Here is an 18,120-nt window from a genome sequence, read left to right as displayed (position 1 = left end):
GGTCAAACCTCTCGACTGAGGCAGGTTCAGCCTCACTACACCATATTCTCAGACTGGGTTTTGCAGGATAGGACCTCTAAACCTTTTTGCATAGACACCCCCTACTCTGCTCTGGGCCACTGCTCACTGCCCTCCTCTTCTCTCCTCCAAGGGCACAAAGAGGTCTGGAAAGGAAGGAGTGGAGCTGCCTGGGAGCCAAGGAATCAAAGTGGCCACAGGCCCCTCTGCTCAGGAGAAGCTGTGTCTGAAAGAGTTTAGAGCTGTGGGTGGAGACTTGCACTCCCTGCTTGGCCCTCTTTCATTTTCACTTACGTGTAAGCAGGGGCTGAATGAGCTCTCCCCTGACAGCGAGTGGTGAACTAGGGGGAAAGACCTCAGAGCCACCTCTTTGCAGAGACACTTACTCTGCCAAGGGGATCAGCAGACAGACCTGCATTGCTGAAGTGATCGATTGTGGCTGTTTTGGGTTAAAATTCCCTCTAGTCACATAATAAGGATAACATTTCATTACCACTGCATTCAGTCTTAAGGCAGCAGGACTATTCTTCATGAGCCCTAATTGGGGTGGGGGTGTCACCCTAACTTTAACCTCACTCACTGTCAGGAGTAGTGATGCCAAATGTAAGAGTCGGGGTATTTAAATAGGTCCACACAACCGGGCTTAAAGGGTGCCAGAAACCATTTCATCCTCCCCCATCACTGTTTTAAGACAGCTGACTAGATGCATTGGAGAGGCCTGGCTCCTTCTCTGTGATATGCTGACCTGTGGGCCCTTACCTTAGCCCTGGCACAGAGACAGGGCTGTGGTGACAAGACAGTGCAGGAGAGGTGGCAGCAGAGGTTCCTGGCTATCCTGTGAAATCACTGAAGAGCTGAGATCACCGAGAACTGGATGAACCTGAGAACATCGCTGCCACCATGACTGCTGGGGAGCTGTGGCAGTGACAAATAGTCGCAGAGATACTGGCAGGCCACCACCCTGACCCTCATCCCTCAGGAGCAAGAGGTGAAGCCCCCAGACATGGCCCTGGAATCTGGGGCCATTGCTGACTTCAGACAGCCCGAGTGGGTTTCCAGAGGAGGAAAAAGGGGAGTGGCATGGTGGAGACCTTTGTCCCTTGGACTTGAACAGCACCAGGTGAGAATCAGACACACTGCCCAAGACACTGTGAGGTGGGCGTTTTGCTATGTGGTGGGGTACTTTCAAATCACCGTTGCGGGGTTTTTCCAAATGTAATGTTGTTTTCTTCTTTAATAAAAGTTTTCTTGTGTTATACACAGACTCAGTATTTGCAAGTGAGGAAGTATTACCTCTTGGAGGCACCCAGGGTGGTGGCTAGTTTTCCTAGATTACTGGGGTGGCTGGGGGCAGGGGACAGAGTGGGAGTGTGTCGAGCCAGTTCTGATCTGTATAAAGAGGAACCTGTCGCTTGTTGCTGCCTTCACTACCTGGCAGAAGGGTTACACTGATACCTGATTCACCCCGCAAACATTAAAAACTACGATTTGAAATAAACTTTCATTGCTCAAGTCTAAGGCACTTCTGGTTTTAAGGGACAAGTTGAGTCCTGCAAAAGTCAGCTGAAATGAGGTCACTTTAACACACCATCTCACCATTCTGTTACAGAATAACCTCTGCAGTAGGTAAGCAAAAACGTTGTGCCATTTTCTGCCTTAAATTTCCAGCCTGGCTTGGCCTTCACTCTTGAAGCTGGATCTGAGAGCCATTTTCAGTCCTGCTTAATTGCTGTTGCTTCAAAATGCAAGTGCTTTGGTATTCACACTCTGCATATAAGCAGTGTGTAATGAGTTGAATTGTGATCAGTTAGCCATGCCCAGCAGAACAGGAAGAGGGATCAGAAGGTGATAGGTGTGCCTGTATTTCTGACTTGTTAGCTTCATCTTTCTATATGGGGTTAGCTTCATCCTGGCAGCAATACATGTTTATAACGTAGCCTGAATCAGCTCTTTGGTTCAGTTAAATGTTTCAAAGGATGGATTTTTAGAAAACAAAGCGAGTCAGCAAGGATGAAGGCAAAATTGTTAAAAGCCATGCAGATGCATATAATGATACAGTGAAATCATCCTTGCATTAGGTTTATCGGTGTTTGTAATTTTGGAATTTCTCTGCTTAAAGGGCCAAATTCTGCACTGATTTTTTTTTTTTTTTTTTCCTCCCAGTGGGAAGTTAGTGTAACTTAAGGATGCAGAATTTGGACCCATTGTGTTTAAGGGCCAATTTTTTCAGTTCTTGATCAAGTAAAACTTGTTGGAGCTGTAAAATACTAACAATCACCAGTCAAATGAGCAATTTATTTAAAAATAAAAAATGCCAACTCTTGTTTTCATGATACTTAAATATTTATTTAAATTTAAAAATACTTTTCATGGCACCAATGATTTTATGCTAACTACATACTGAATATGTAGAAAAAGGTACATTATTTTGGAGGGGGGAAAAGTAACTTGCAGTATTTGGCACATGAAAGGTTAACTTCTATGAAAACTAAGAAATTCACATTTTCTGGTATTTTTACCCTCTACTGCTTTAAAGATGCAGTACACTATTCTTTATTAAGAGTTTTGCTTCCTCTCATATAAGAACTATGGAAACAACATTTTATACAAAGGACAGATAAAACTAACAGCTAGCAAAACATTAAATATATGGCACACGGGGAAAAATGTAAGATTAAAAATTACTAATTGTCGTGGTTTTAGGATAAAATGCCAGGTGAAAACAGTAAAAGGTTAAACAAGGTGTGGTATTTATTACTATTCTAAAAGCAGATTGATGCAAAAGTTTTTCAAGGTTGATATTTCATATCTTGTGTTTTTTGAAAAATGAAAATGTTTAAAGTACAACATATTGGAGCTGCACTTGTCACTGAATGATGATGTATTGTTATGACAAACAAATAGTACTAGCAATTAAAACAATGGAATACTGCATCTTTAACCTAGGATGAAAAATGGTTAGTTTAAGACTATCACTCACTGCATAGAAACACCATTTACTACAGACTGAGGTAGGAACACTACGCTAAAAGTTAATTTTGCTATGTTGCATAAAAGAGTATATATCCATGTAAAAATCTAGCCTTTTTTCTCCTGTGGTTGGCATTCACAACTTAATATTAACTGAATGCAAAATCTTTTCCAGCTCTTCTGATGATCAAATGGTCGTGGTTAATTTTTGAAGTAAAAGTGACATGAAACTGTGTGTGTGTGTGTGTGTATATATATATATATATATATATATATATATATATAAATATATATATAATTATTTTTTTTTAAAGATCTGACTGGTAAAATTTATTTATTGCAGTGACAAATAGTCTGAATCTAATTGACTTTCAAATTATTCTCTATACTGATGATTGAACATTTGGCAAAAGAGCACAATTGACCAGTTCAGGACAAAATCATAACTCATCTTCAAAGGAAATCTGTGTGTGCACGCGCACCTGCAGTGCTTAAACTTGTGTGCAGAGATGGTTGAAGGTGCAGAAAATGTAAATCAGAGCTTTTAAAATTAGGTCTATGGCCTCAGCTTGCTTAAAATCTCTCCCTGAGATGAAATGAAACTCTTGCTAGTCTGTTTTGTTAAATATGCCCAGCTTCACAAAAAACTTTACAGTAGTGATTATTGCTCCCCTTACAAATGGGCTGCTATTTTTGCCAGGTAATAAAAGATTCAAGTGTTCATGTCACAATAGAAATTAGTTAATTACACTTTTTTCCCTTAAGAATAGATCTCATATTAGTCTTGGTTGTTTTTTTTTTGTTTGTTTCTCAGTGCTGTCCTCCACTTCTGGAATTCTGCTCTTTCCTTTGAAATTTTTCAAAAAATCTGCTCTTTTTTCCAAAACAAGGAATGGGTTAATCTGCCCTTGGCATTCCATTCTACAAAAACATTTATTCTTAAAATAATTGGCTTACTCCAATCATTTTGTATATCACATTATTTTCATCTAATCCATAAAGTTTAAAAAAAACATTTGATTAGTATCAAAAACAAAATGCTATTTTGTTTAAAATATAGGTTGAACAGTTTTTTGTTTTTTTTTATACAAAACAAATACAACTTTTTGAGGCAAAATGTATTCCAAATCAGTCAGGTCTGATTACTAACTACACACTCTGACTTTGTAGAACATAACTGAGTATATTTATCTACTACCCTGGTATATTCAACTCCCACTGTCATTAGGGATTTAACACCACTGCAGTACACTAAAGGTTCACGGCTTAACATATTCGGAAAAGGCCTATGTTGTAGACTAGGGTAGGTATTCACATCTTTCTATGCTATTAAAGGAACAGACACTGCCACTCCTGGCTTCCCTCTTTCTTGCCCACTCTGTTTGTGAAAACGTTTCTAAGTTGATAATGGTATTGTACCAGATCACTTTCTAATGAATAAACCATGTGCCAGTTAAGATGCTCTGGTTAGTAAAAAGAGGATCTCTTTAAAATAATTTGAAGGTGGTAGTGCTGTGCACAGAGGCAGTTTTAATAATGAAACAATCCCGTAGTATTTAAATTACAACTCAGTAGCACCATTACTAAAGCTCCTGCATAATACCATATCTCTAGTCTTGAACTAGTGTCTCTGCTATTGGCTGACACTAATGCAATAATCAGTAGTAATAAAATAAATTCCTCTTATTTGATACTTTCAAAGTAATACATCTATGAAAATTAAAATCTTAAATTACTCTGCATGCTTCAAAGATTAAAAACTGAATGGTTGAGTACTTCAGGAAAGTGGAGCTCTAAAGAAATGTGTTTTTAATCTGGCACAAATCTATCCCTTTCTTCTTCCAGGAACAAACATCCTAGGGCGCAGTGTACTTTGATTCATGAAAGGAGTACTTAGTTTATGGGCCGATGGTGCCACGATGTGTCCCATTTGCTGGGAACTGGTAGCAGGTATCTTCTGAATCCACCTGGCTAGTTATTAGGAGGAGTCATGCCTTCAGGTGTCAATGAGCAGGCTCAGCACGGAGCGGACTTTGCAGGCAAACCATCGCCTGAGGGGACAAAAGTATTGATAATGGAATTGTTCAAACTCAGGGGTCTGGCGGATATCACGGAAAAAGGCAATGTCAAGGTCAGACTCGGTAAGGATGATCAGGAGAAGGAGCAAAACAAAGAGGAGTCCAACTGTCACAAGGAGCAAACGGAGGACACTTAAAACAAACTTATTCACCTGTGCAGCTTGTGTCCCGCCACTGCCACCAACACCCTGACACAAGGCTCTGAACTCGCCTCCCATCTCATCAGCCTCAGTTGCAGTAGGTGTGTTGGCTTCAGACTCCTTTTCTTCTTCAATACTGCAGGGGGCGCCATTGATCTGCCTGGAGAGCAGCATCAGCTCCAGGCTGTGTTCTGCCACGGGCGTGGGCAGCACGCTATCCGCAGGGCTGTACATCTCATCCGAGATGACTGCCACTCTCTCGCTGCTCTCGGCTCTGCTACTCCGCGCGTGGGCCATGAACGTGTCGCTGTGAGAGGTCGAACGCACGGGGGTCGAGTGAGCGCTGTCCCTCAGAGACTCCAGGCCTGGGGAGGGAAAGACAGCAGCGTGAGAGAGGTGCAGGAGCTAGCAGGGTTAGTTACTGGGTGTGAAGCCCTTCTTGTGTATAGAACACCGCACCTCAAGAGCCCAAACTGCTTTGCAAATTGTAGAGCCACAAAGTGGGTCAGGTAATATCTTTTACTGGATCAACTTCTGCTAGGGGCAGGGGGAGAAACTTCCAAGCTTACACAAAGCTCTTCTTCAGGTCACACCTACTAAAGAATTAAGACTGAGACCCTGCCCTGGGGGTCATTATTATCCCTATCTTACAGATGGTGAAAACATAAGAATAGACATACTGGGTCACACCAAAGGTCCATCCAGCCCAGTATCGTGTCTACCGACAGTGGCCAATGCCAGGTTCCCCAGAGGGAGTGAACCTAACAGGCAATAATCAAGTGATCTCTCTCCTGCCATCCATCTCCACCCTCTGACAGACAGAAGTTAGGGACACTATTCCTTGCCCAGCCTGGCTAATAGCCATTAATTGACTTAACCTCCATGACGTTAAAATGAAGCACAGACAGGTTCTGGCCCCACATTTTCCAAGGGTCTGCTAATTTTTGGTGCCCAAGGAACCCCACATTAGTGGAGTGTTGAACATTGAGGTCTAAGTAACTTAACCAAGGTCCCCCTGTGAATTGATGCCCACCATGAACTCAACACTGCGAGGCCCTGGTCCCGTCTAACCCTTCTTGTCCTGTATCAAAGGCTAGAGGCAGAGAAGCCATGCAAATGAGCAGCCAGATGGGAACAGCCATCCTAGAACTAGTGCTTATTTGAGTTTTGCAGCTTTCCCTAATTGCAGGGGGGGGGGAAGGGGAGCTGCACCACGTGTGGCATTTTGAAGCTTTGTTTAAAAATGATTTTTCAAAGTGCTCTCACTCCACGTGAGATAGATATGTGGCCTTGAAAGAGGGATATGGGCTGGGGGATGAGGTTGGGGGGGGGGGGGGGTGCTGGACGGGGGGGGGGGGGGGTGTCACTGGGTCAAGGGATTCCCAAGATCCAGTCTCCTCCTGCCTCCAAGTGACCAGTTTCTAACTTTCATTTTCTTACCACACTTCTCTGTAAAATTAGGTATAGAAACCTCTGGGCAGTAACCACATGAGCCAGGTTTCCTTGAGGTGAGCCAGGTTCTAGGACCCAGCCCCAGCCCAATAGTTAAAGACTGATTAGATGTTGACTTTGGTTCTACAGGGCCATGTAACCCTAACTAGCATCCAAGCAGGAGCTGTGCCCTGTATTGCCAGAGGGGCTTTGGAAATGGCTATGCTACCTACAGGGCTAGGCCAGAGTTTGAGATACAGCTGGGCAGCTATTTACCTGACACCCCCTACTCCCTGATTGTACCATGAATCGAGTGATACATGGAGCACCTGGTGTGGCAGGAAGCAGAAACATGGGGACATAGCTCTCAGATAAGGGTGGAAAGCTGAGCACCTGCAGGCTTAGTCCACACAGCATGGGCATACAGGAGCTAGGAATGGGTGTGCTTAATACAGGCTGCAGCCCTGAGACTGGGGGAAGCAGAGACCTGGCATTCTCAGGCCACAGCCACGAAGTCCTGAGAGCAAGAGAGGGAGCTGAGACTAGCCAGGCTGCCACTGTGTCCATGGTCTGGAAAGGTGCCAGGTACCAGTAGCAACCTTAATGTGACAAAGTTTTCTGTGCTAGTGAAGATAAATGTCTTGCGCAAGAGAATTCCGTCAAACACACCTTCACTCTGTCTCAGCAGCTGCACAGGGCAGCGCACGAGTATTGTGTGAACAGTTTAACTTGCATTGCCCCCGGTGAGGTGTGGAGAACTAAAGCACTAATTAATGGCTCCAGGGAGGTGCTTTAGGATGATAATTGGAAACAAGGGCAATAAAAGCTTGATCGAGTGCAACCTGCCTTGCTCCTCACGCTGCAGGTGGTATTTGGCCAGCAGGGAGGACTGAACATGATGCTGTACGAGATGCAAGGAGAGGAAGGGCAGCAAAGCCAGACACCACTGGGTCTTTGGCAGTGGGGTGCCCCATCGTTTGTGCAAGTCACAGTCTGTAAAGCAGTCACCCTTGAATGGTCCTGCTGCTTGATTTAGCTCATACACAAATTCTCCAGGGGACGGATTCTACTAGGTGCCAGCAAAGGAATGTTTTAGATTTTTTGTTTTTAAACAGAAAAATTGTCAACACTGGTTATTTTGCCTTGAACTTTGGCCGTGTGAGTATAAATGTCTTGTGAACATACTGCACAATGTTTGCAGAAAAGATGACGCAGCTAATTTCAGCTGGGGCTGAAAGTAATGAGACATGCATTCGGTTTAGTATTTCTGTGCAGTAACCTCAATATGTGTTCTAAAGCTATGCAATCAACTTGAGTTAAAGTGCCGCAATTAAGCATATTCTTCACTGGGCCCATACAAGAAGGTGTTACACCCAAAGACAAAATAATCCTTGCTCATGGGAGCAAGGAGCTGTGAAGTGGATTCTCCTCCTTTTTTTAACCCTTTGCTATTACCTAGGCTCCAACCTGCATGTGACTCAAACCTGACCCTGGAGGAGTGCAAGTCCTGGCCTACACCACGGCAGGGAGAAGAGCAAGTTGAACTAACAGGGAGCTTGTCCATGTTTAGTTTCTATAATTCAAATCCTTTCAATTCCTATGAGACTTTGTACTGCCCTCCCCCCCCGCCACTTTCTGCATTGTATGTAGCATGTAAATCCATACTAATGGCTGGAACGCAGGTTTGGGGGGCGGGGGGGAATCCCTACTGGTCTTCAGTTTGATTCAAACAGGTGTGACCATCTTGGGTCTGCAGGGCTGGGCTGGAAATGGTGCTAGAACAGCCTCTCTTTCAGTACGCGAGTAGATTCGCAACATACGACAGCAAAAATGGAGGAAGAACCATTAACTGTTCTCAAAGCCTGACAAATGGCTTTGGTTCCCTTGTGAGGCAAAGGGTTCAGCTGTGTGGCTGTGTGCACATACCCATGATCGCATAACATGGCTACAGCTCTGATACCAACACCGTCAGGCTTGTGTCAGGACACTGAGCACACACAGTGTTTGCAAAAGGGAAGCTCGGTGCAGCAGCTTGGCCTAATTATATCACAGCCACAATTGTCATTTCCATCCACCCAAAGACTCATAACATACTCACTTCACAGCACACCGAGGATACCATCTATCAACAGCTTAAATAAATGCCTCTTACAGTCGGTCACCAGCATTTAAAACGGGCTATGCCACGGGCACTGCAGTACTAGATTGCATGGCCGGGGCTGATTAAACGCGAGTGACTCGTCCAGCCACTCACCCCATTCCTACAGCCTTTGAATTAAGTGGACTAAAAGGCATTTTTAAACATTTGTGTGAGGTGAAGGAGGCGTTCTAACATGACCACGATTTCTAGGTTTGTTTCACATTTAGCTGCTCGTATTTAGGCTACTGTGTTGTTGACCTTCCTGTGGCTGGTTGTCTGCAACACAGTCACAAACATCCCTAAATGTGTTTGAACTAGTTACACACTTCAAAACTGGAGGGGGCGGCGAAAGTTAGCTTCCTTGGGCCATATTTAGATACCTTAGTGTCGAAGGGCTGCGTACGCAGCCGTGCACAGTGGTTTCCACAGGGCATCAGTGAAACCATTTCAGCTCTAGTAACGAACGCAGCAGTACAACAGAATACAGCCCTTGCAGCAGGCAATGTGAGCCAGCAACGGCACTTACAAACGTTAACTAACTAAGTTTCATAACCCCGGACACTCTGGAGGGCTCCTGGCAGGAGCTTCTGACCCACAGTAGCTATCGAATAGCACAGAGCAACACTGCCACAGCTCAGGCCAGGCAGTGCCGCTTAGCGCCATGTGTAACAGCTAATGCTCTTGGCATTGGGCCAAGCCAAACACCCCTCTGTGTCTGACAAATGCCCGGGGGGGGGGGGGGAGGGTCTTTGAAGGTCACCACCAAGCACCATTTAGGGGACGTGCTGGAGGGGCCTGCTCGTGGCTGAACTATAAAACCTAACACTGCCGTGCACTGATTTAAGAGGGACGAGTTACGTGTGGCACCTCCTGCCACACCAAACCCTCCTTCAGCAGCCCCCAGCTGGCCCTAGGAGTGTCCCCCCCAGCACTGACCAGGAGCTTAGCTAGAAGGGCCTAGCTGAGGCCATCAGCTGAGTTTGCAGAGGTGTAATGTGTGACCAGCCCACCGCTGGTTCTGCCAGCCAGCCACTGCCAGCGGGCCAGGCTTCATCCAGGGCAGCCCTGCCTGAGTCTGTTTCTGAAGTGTGATGGCAAAGGGGCCTGCTGGGCGTTGCCCCTGCCTGGGAGGTGGTCGGTGTGGGCGGGAGGGGGCTGTTAGAACATGTTTCTGGTAAGATACTGGGGGGGGGGGAGATGATGTCTGTGTCTTGTGCCTTAGTCACTTCAGCTCACAGCTAGGAGGGCCCATGCTAGTGGCCCAGACTAAGTGAACCGATGTGGATGGGCTTGAGGCAGGTGTTTGTGCTTTAAAAGCATGTGGCTGTCTTTGCTCTGTGTGCAACCCATTAAGAAACCCCCCCTGCCCACCATTGGCACCATAGCCTTCTGAGAAAGGGCAGGGGGTGGGGCGGGAGCACACCCCTCCCTCACTCCTAGCCCTGCTCGAGGGGTGGCCCCTGGCTCTGGCCCCAGCCTCGGGCCCTGACCCCGCTCCCATTCCCCCTTGCCCAGAGCTGCGGCCCGCCCCCAGTTTGGAGCCCACTGCATTACAGACAGTGCCATGGCTCAATGCGTAGGGCAGGGTTTTAGCTGTCCAACACCTACCCCCCTGCTTTAACATGTAGGGGACTGTGCAGTTACTCCTGGCACTCTGGGCCCCCCATGTGACTGGTTGCCCTCCGTCCCCCAGTGCCACAGGGGAGGTAGCACAAGCTCCACTCCCTCCTGCCCCATCAGCCCTACAGCGGTGCTTCAGGGGGTGGCCAACCTTCTAAGCACACAAACTCGAACAACCTTGCCCTGTCCTGCCCCTTACCTGAGGCCCTGCTCCCCGCCCATCACTTGTGCTCCCTCATCCTCACTCACTTTCACCAGGCTGGGGCAGGGTGATGGGCTGTAGGTGAGGGTCTGGGGGCAGCACTCCTGGAAGTGGCTGGCATGGCCAGCTCCTAGGCAGAGGAGCTGGGGACACTGCCAGCACCCACAGGCACCATCCCTGCAGCTCCCATTGGCCACAGTTCCCGGCCAATAGGAGCTGCAGAGCCAGCGTTCGGGGCGGGGGCAGTGCACCTAGCCCCAGTGGCTGCCCCTGCTTGCGCCTAGAAGCCAGACATGCTGGCCACTTCTGGGAGCTGTGTCGAGCCAGGGCAGGTAAGGAGCCTGCCTTAGCCCTGCTGTGCTGCTGACCAGATTTTAGTGGCTGCCAGGGTCTTTTTCCACTGGACGCTTGGCAACCCTAGTGCCTCAGTTGGGAGCCACAGCCAGGCCAGGGAGGCAGCCTCACTGCCTCAGTTTCCCACCACACACCCAAGCTAAACCAGGCCCAACCTCAACCTGAGGGATGACCTAGGGCTGCCCCCATTCAGGCAGTGGAGTGGCAGCACAGGGCCTGCCTGTCACTGGACCCTTACTTCTGGCAGAGCCCATGACAAGCCGCAGCTTTAGCGCTTTGAACTCTGGTCCCTTCCTGCCCCATGGACACACACACTGGAGATGCCCCGTCTGCCCCCCCCCACAAACCACCCACAGGAGGGAATCACTTCCATAGGGGGAAAGGCTGCCCCTATGAATTAAGGTTGAAAAGGCTTTGTGGGGCAGCTTGGGACCCCGGCCCAGGCAGTGATGTCAATTGAGGAACAAGTGCACTGGGATAAAAAGGCTGCTGCCTGCTTAAAATTCAACCCATTGGCTGTCTGTGCAGGTGGGGCAGCGAGGGCGTAAACCCCACTCCCTCCTGCTGCACGACACATGGACTAGCGCTGCCTGGGCAGCTCGAGCCATTCGTATGAGCACCCTAGGGTGCCTTAAGTCAAAACCCAACGCACCAGCTCGTTGCCTGCAGCGCTAAGCCCCGCTCTTAGCACATCAACCAAACAGCTTTTGCACTGAGCTCGCTGAGAGAGTAACTTGGGGGGGCGGGGCGGGAGGGGTGCTGCCTACAGCATCCCCACCCAGTGACATGCAGGCATCGCATACCGTCAGGCCCCCCTAAGTGCGAGCCTGCTGTAGTGCTTAGGGATGGTCTAAAATAGTCCTAGCCCCTCTACAGCATTGCGTACGTGCCGTTGGTATGTGGCACCTGCCCAGGCAAAATACTGTGCCGCAAGCCTGCCCTTTAAAACAAGGCTGAGTGACTGTCCTCGGGCATTAACAGCCAACCTCCTCCCCCGCCCCACCCAGTCTAGACAATTGGGAAAGACACTTATGTTTCCACCACTAGCCTTAACTCCGCCCCCCCCGCCTGCTGACTTCCCAACCATGACTGGAGCCCCTCTGTAGCGCCCGCCTGAAGACAAATCGCCCTCTGCCGTGGCTGTGAATTCCAAGAGGGCAGCCATTAAGCTGTAGCACAAGAGCCGCCATCACGTTGTGCTGCTGCCGGTGCTGGTGAAGCACGACAGCCCCAGGACTGTGGCACAGGGAGGAAGACGGTTCTGCTATCACAGGGCCTGTGTGTGAAGACGCTGGCCGCTAAGGGCATGAGCTCAGCACGCTGGCCGCCCACAGGCGGTGGGACAGGATGGACGTGCCTCTGGGAATAGGATCCATAGCATTGCCTAGAACTCACATGGGGAAATTCCTTGCTGGGCAGACGGGACAGCTTCAGGCTGACGCAGGACCGGAGTGGTGCATGGGTCTCATACCAGCCACTCTGCCTAGGGCTACATTTCCTCCTCAGCAATGACAGCGAAAAGTGCCCCATCCCCACCGTTCCCCTTGGCACATCCCCTGCCCGCAACTGTGGTAAGACGAGAACATGATAATTTCAGGAGAGCTAACACTGCTACTGTTTCCCCCGGAGCGAGCAGTCACCAGCACTCTCGCCACCCCTTGGGTCGGGGCTGAACCTGCTTTCAGCCAAGTGTGGAATCTTCCCAATCATTTTTTCCAGCTCCTGGATCCCCTTGAGCTTTTCCAGCTCACGCTGAACAACTTCCTGAGTATGCAGCCTCTTGAGCCTACTCATTTTAAAACAAATGCCATGATCCAGGAGGCATTTGCCCACCACTGCCTGATGACACGCAGGAAGGCTCCGCGCTAAGCACAGCAGAGCAATGAAAGTGTTCTCACCATGACGTGAACCGTGCTGGCAGAGGCAGCGCATTTGCTAACGACTGTCAGCCGCTGCTGGAGACTCACACAGCCAGCTTTGCGTTTTCTACTGCTGCTGCCCATCACCCTGGTATCTGAGCACCTGCAAGTGTCTGAACGAGCACTCCGTATCCATAAACCCCTGCACTGGGGCCCTTCCTAGTCAATTCTCTCTAAATGAGACTGAGCTGAGCCACCAGCTCCAACCAGGCCCACTTCTGGGAATGGCTGGAGCCAAACGTGACCCTGGGGCGCAGGCCCAGCAGTGACACAGGCCCCTGCTGTGGAGAGCACAGTAAAAGCACGGGAGGGAAGACAGTGTTGATTTGAACCAGGAACAAGGGTGCCCATTCCTCTCCCTACGCGCCCCGAGGCCTGGCTCTGCGGGTGGGGAGCAGCGCATGGTAACGCCAGCTCTTAGCACAGTTCGGCCAAGCTGAGCAGAGACATGGCCACTAGTTACCTGGTGTAAGCACGTCGCACTGGTCCCGTGGTGCAACATGGGCGAAGCCGGGGAGGGCTGGGAGGAGAGGTGAGGCACCGAGCACTTTGCCCTGCAGCCAGGGGCCCAGGCTCAGCACTCGCACTGTCACATCCCGGTAGCAGTGGTTGATTATCCGCAGATGGATGGTAACACTAGTCTTAATCTTTATCAGACATTTCGCCATGGTGGCCTTGGACTAGCCCCCTTCCTGCAGTCTCTCCGCTCCCCCGCGCCCAGCAGCAGGGCACAGCCCAGCGTGGGACGGGACCGAAGCAGGAATGCACAGGGTGCTGGCTGCAGCCGCTTCACCCAATGGCAGCAATGACGTGCGTGACTGGTGAGCTGAGCCTGGAGCCAGCGCTATTCTGGGATTCCATGTTGCCACTGGTGCCGAGCTGAAGTGAGAGTGAGGAAAGGCAGCTGCAGCCTGGAGGTTGGTTAGACTAATAGTGTTAAATGTTAGCGATTTAATTCCCTGCTTGCTTTGTAGTTCTTCCTTCTGTGGCATATTTGACTGTGCTACCGCACTAAGTCCTGGGCTCCTGGGCTGACCCCCTGCCCTGCCCCTCAGCACAATCTGATAGTCACCGTATACAAACCAACCCTTCACCTCCTCTGGGACCACCTCCTCTGGGACCACGCTACTCAGCACCCCCTGGAACGGGTGAGCAAACTTTTTGGCCTGAGGGTCACATCTGGGTGGGGAAATTGCAAGGACCACGAATGTAAGGCTGGGGCAGGGGGTTGGGGTGCAGGAGGGGTGTGGGGTGCAGGCAGGGGGATCAGGACACAAGGTTGGGGTGCAGGAGAGGTTCAGGGTGCGGGAATGGGGGTGTGAGGTGCAGGAGGGGGCTCAGGGCAGGGGTGTGAGGTGCAGGAGGGGTGTGGGGTGCAGGCAGGGGGATCAGGACACAACGTTGGGGTGCAGGAGGGGTTCAGGGCTGGGGGTTAAGGTGCAGGAGGGGTGTGGGGTGCAGGCAGGGAGATCAGGACACAAGGTTGGGGTGCAGGAGGGGTTCAGGATGCAGGCTCAGGTCCGGTTGCTTACCTCGAGTGGCTTCGGGGTGGCAGTGGGGCTAAGGCGGGTTCCTTGCTTACCCTGGCCCCATGCTGCTCCCGGAAGCGGCCGGCACCATGTCCCTGCGGCCTCTGGGGACGGGGGCAGAGGGCTCCATGTGCTGCCCTCACCTGCAGGTACCTCCTCCCAAGTTCCCATTGGCCGCGGTTCCCCATTCCCAGCCAATGAGAACTGCAGGGGGAGGTACCCGCAGGTGAGGGCAGCGCATGGAGCCCTCTGCCTCCCCTATCCAAGGGGCCGCAGGAACATGGTGCTGGTTGCTTCCAGGAGCGGGGCAGGGCCAGGGCAGCCAGGGGCCCTGCCTTGGCCCCGCAGTGCCACAGGGGTGACAATCCCACGGGCCGGATCCAGCCCGCAGCCCATAGTTTGACCACCCACTGCCCTAGAATTCAATATGGGCCCAATCCTGCCTCCACTAAGGACAGTGGCAAAACTCTTTGGCTACAAGGGGGCAGGACTGGGCCCTGCAATCGTGCTGCGTCAGAGCCGGAATATACTGGCTTTTGGGAAACCCCGAGGCACACCAGCCTTTCCTGTAGGAGGTGCTTTCTGTATTAGTCTCAGTTCTGTGAGCCAGTCTGTTTAACAAGGGAATTCTGCATCTGCAGTGGGGACTAGCTTCCTGATGCATGGCACCGGCACGCAGCTGAGTGCAGGGCTGTGCTGGGCTTGTGTTTCCCGTGGAAAGTGTTATTTGGGCTAGGCCACAGCGACTGGCAGGCAACTCTGCCGAACACACCTGCTATCCCCTGGGATTTGCACCACTGTTTCCCTTCCCTGGCTGCTGTCCGGGAAGGAAAGGGTCTGCTTGGCCAGGATGCCAGAGACCAGATCTGTCTGTCACGGGGAAGGGCTGTTTTCAGTCAGCAGGCAGATATTTAAGTGAAGCCGATAGACTTAGCAATGGTGTCGCTTTCAACAGCAGGAATCTTTTTGCTGCCCAGAACTCCCACCGAGCATCTGGGCGTTAGTGACAGCGAGTCAGCCGTCCCTATGTTCAGTCTGATTTGAAAGCTGCGACTAGCTATTGCAGCCACGAGCTTTGTAGCGATGGGGGAGCCCTGCGAGAACCCCCTCCCTCCCCTCTGCACAGGGTAAGTTATCAAAGGGCTGCCTGGAGGGGTATGGAGGGGTTAGTCACACACCTCTCATCCCCGTTAGCTACAAGGTGGTGCATGCATTGAAAATGCAGGGCTTGTGTTCCAAACCGTCACCTCCGGCCCCTGCCAACCAACCGCTGGGAAACAGCCGAGCCCTGACGAGCTGTTTGCTAATGAATCGGCTTTATGTACATGGAAGCATTAAAATAAAACAAATTCCTTGGCTACTGGGGCTAAGGGCTGGTTCTTAAGCCCCAGCCTAAGGTTGGGTGCACAAGGCTCTCCTGGCAGCGGGAGCTCCCAGCAGCATTTGGGCTAGTAAATATGACCTGGCCCAGCCTTTCGCCCAGCCGGGGAGCCACCGCTCTCCGAAGTGGGCAGTAGAGAGCAACAGTCCGGGCAGGGCAAGGATGGTGGGCGGGGAAGGGGGCGTTATCACTACCCAGCCTGCAGCCTACACAGGGAATCTGTCTCTGAAGACAGGTTGTGAAGAAACCCAGAAAATTCCCAGGCCACCAGCTTGTTACACAAGGGCTAAGACTGTAAATAGCTACCAGTCACCTTAAGAGCAAGCTGCACTTCTCTTAACCCACACAAACGTTAGCCTGACGATTCAAAACCATTGTTCTTATCTGGTTTTTAAATGAATCTCTGAAGGAACCTGGGAATGAAGGTCCCTAGGCAGCCGAGGAGCCAGGGCCTGATTCTGATCTCACTTCCACTGGCGTAGCTCTACCGTCTTCCTGGGAATGACGCAGGATTTGCTGCCATAAGAGATTAGCATCAGGCCCCTCGGCCACACTTTCAGCAGGCCACCGTACCTGTGTTCAGACGTGACTGCATAGGAGAATCTCCCTGCCTGTGAGCTGCATGGCATGTGCAAAACACAATCACAGATGTTCCAGATACAATTAAAGGAGGGTCAGTGACACTATGTTACAAAGAGCCTGCTCTGTATGGGCTGCAGCATCGCCTGCTGGCCAGGTTTAAAATGAAAAAGAAGTTTGTCTTTCATGAAATGCAACAGAACTCCCCAAATCACTGGAAGACTTCCCCTCCTCCAACTCAGAAACAGCCAAACCAAGGTGATTATAAATGTGGGGGAAGGCTGGCCAAGTCCTTGTGTGTCTAGTTTCAGCCCTGAGGAAACTTTCCTGGCTGAGTGATGAACCAGGCACTGAGAAATGGACCTCATGTCGGATTGCTGCTGGACCCTGGATTAAAGCAGGCCCAGCCCGTCTCACCAGCCCCCACCCCCAGGCTCTCCTAATACCTTCACTTTCGTTGTCAGAGCAGAGCAATCAAGTTTCGTCTGTCACTAGAACAACTAAAGAACAATCAGCAGAGCAAGTTCCATATGAGACACGCAGGAGGCCATGGTGGTGCGTCAGCGGGCATCCGCTTCCCCGGCTGTTCCACAGCCCCAGGGCCTGAAAGCGGCAATGCCGATAGGCGGTGAGTGAGCACCCCTGCCTCATGCAGTCCCCCACAAAGGGGAGTGAGGAGATGGGACTGTTCAGAGCAGGAAAGGTTCTTTGGCTCTCCCAGCTCCAGCCAGGGTGCAAGTTTGCACCCAGAACTGAAACAACTCACTCAAAGCGACAAGAAACGCAATTCATGTCTGTTACACAAGGGCCACTTCTCTGCTGTGGAGAGAGGCCCAGCTAGCTAGTTCACATGGAAACTCAGGCGTGTATTTCATGGTCCGCATCACACCTTTTATTCCCACTCACCCTGCTCACGGCTAGGCAATGTAGGCTCAAAGCACGCACTGTAGCTGGGCATCACTGGCACAACCCGGGCAGGGACATCGGGTTTTCCCCACTACCAGGCACCGAGGGAAACCAACTCCCTGGAAGCTGTCGGGGGCTGCAAATATTTGATCAAATACCAATTCAAATTGCTTGGGCAATGTTCCTCCCTGTCTTCCACTTGCTCGCCTCAAATATTCTAGTGAATGAGTTTTCCTGCAGGAATGTCCACGGACACAGCGATTTTGGAGGAACCTTAGGGAATATGTACCAAAAGCGCCTTTTAACTAATACAAGAGAGAAACCACAGTGGAAGCCTGAGTCTAAAAATCATCTGCATCCAATCAGGGACCAGGACACAATCATGTGATCTATATGTCTAATCAAAACTAACAAATACATTTTGAATATCAAATATGCACAATAAACTTCTCGTGAACCACTGTCAGGCTAAGAATCATTTGCAGAAAGTTTCTGACAGATAATCTGAAATAGCAAATATATCTGAGAAATTTGAAAGCTTTTCACAGAAAATCACACAGAGAAGCAGCAGCTAAATCAGATGGCCATATTACTTGCTATGAATTGTTCACTCAACTCTGCTTATAAGAAGCTATAAACTCATTTCTAGGGAGAATTAAGAGTTAATTCTAGGTGAGTAGCATTAAAACCCAGGCCTCAGGTACTTCCAGCTAAGTGCACTGCCATAAAATACAGTGGACAACTCAGCTACACATTTCATCTACGCTCTGCTGTGCAGACTTGCTGCAAGCCAACAATCCTGTCAATATACAAGAGCTCTATGATTTCTGGACTCCTAGGTGATTTCTTAATG

At 50.1% G+C, this 18,120-nt stretch overlaps 1 protein-coding gene across 3 annotated transcripts in view; it reads right to left on the bottom strand.

Moving 5' to 3' along the window:
• Nucleotides 1-4,228: 4,228 nt before the first annotated feature.
• The window catches only part of FRMD5 (FERM domain containing 5), a 317,514-nt gene continuing 303,622 nt past the window's right edge, over nucleotides 4,229-18,120 (bottom strand). For 2 of the 3 annotated variants that reach the window (XM_075069763.1, XM_075069764.1), the window contains exon 14: nucleotides 4,229-5,571. In XM_075069763.1, the coding sequence (XP_074925864.1) occupies nucleotides 4,985-5,571 (587 nt within the window). In that variant the 3' untranslated portion in view covers nucleotides 4,229-4,984. The remainder of the gene's footprint in view (nucleotides 5,572-18,120) is intronic. The other variant, XM_075069765.1, reaches the window with a different exon arrangement.

This window comes from Chelonoidis abingdonii, chromosome 9, assembly GCF_003597395.2.
Source record: "Chelonoidis abingdonii isolate Lonesome George chromosome 9, CheloAbing_2.0, whole genome shotgun sequence".
Classification (NCBI taxonomy): domain Eukaryota; kingdom Metazoa; phylum Chordata; order Testudines; family Testudinidae; genus Chelonoidis; species Chelonoidis abingdonii.
This window is presented reverse-complemented; position numbering and strand designations above follow the sequence as displayed.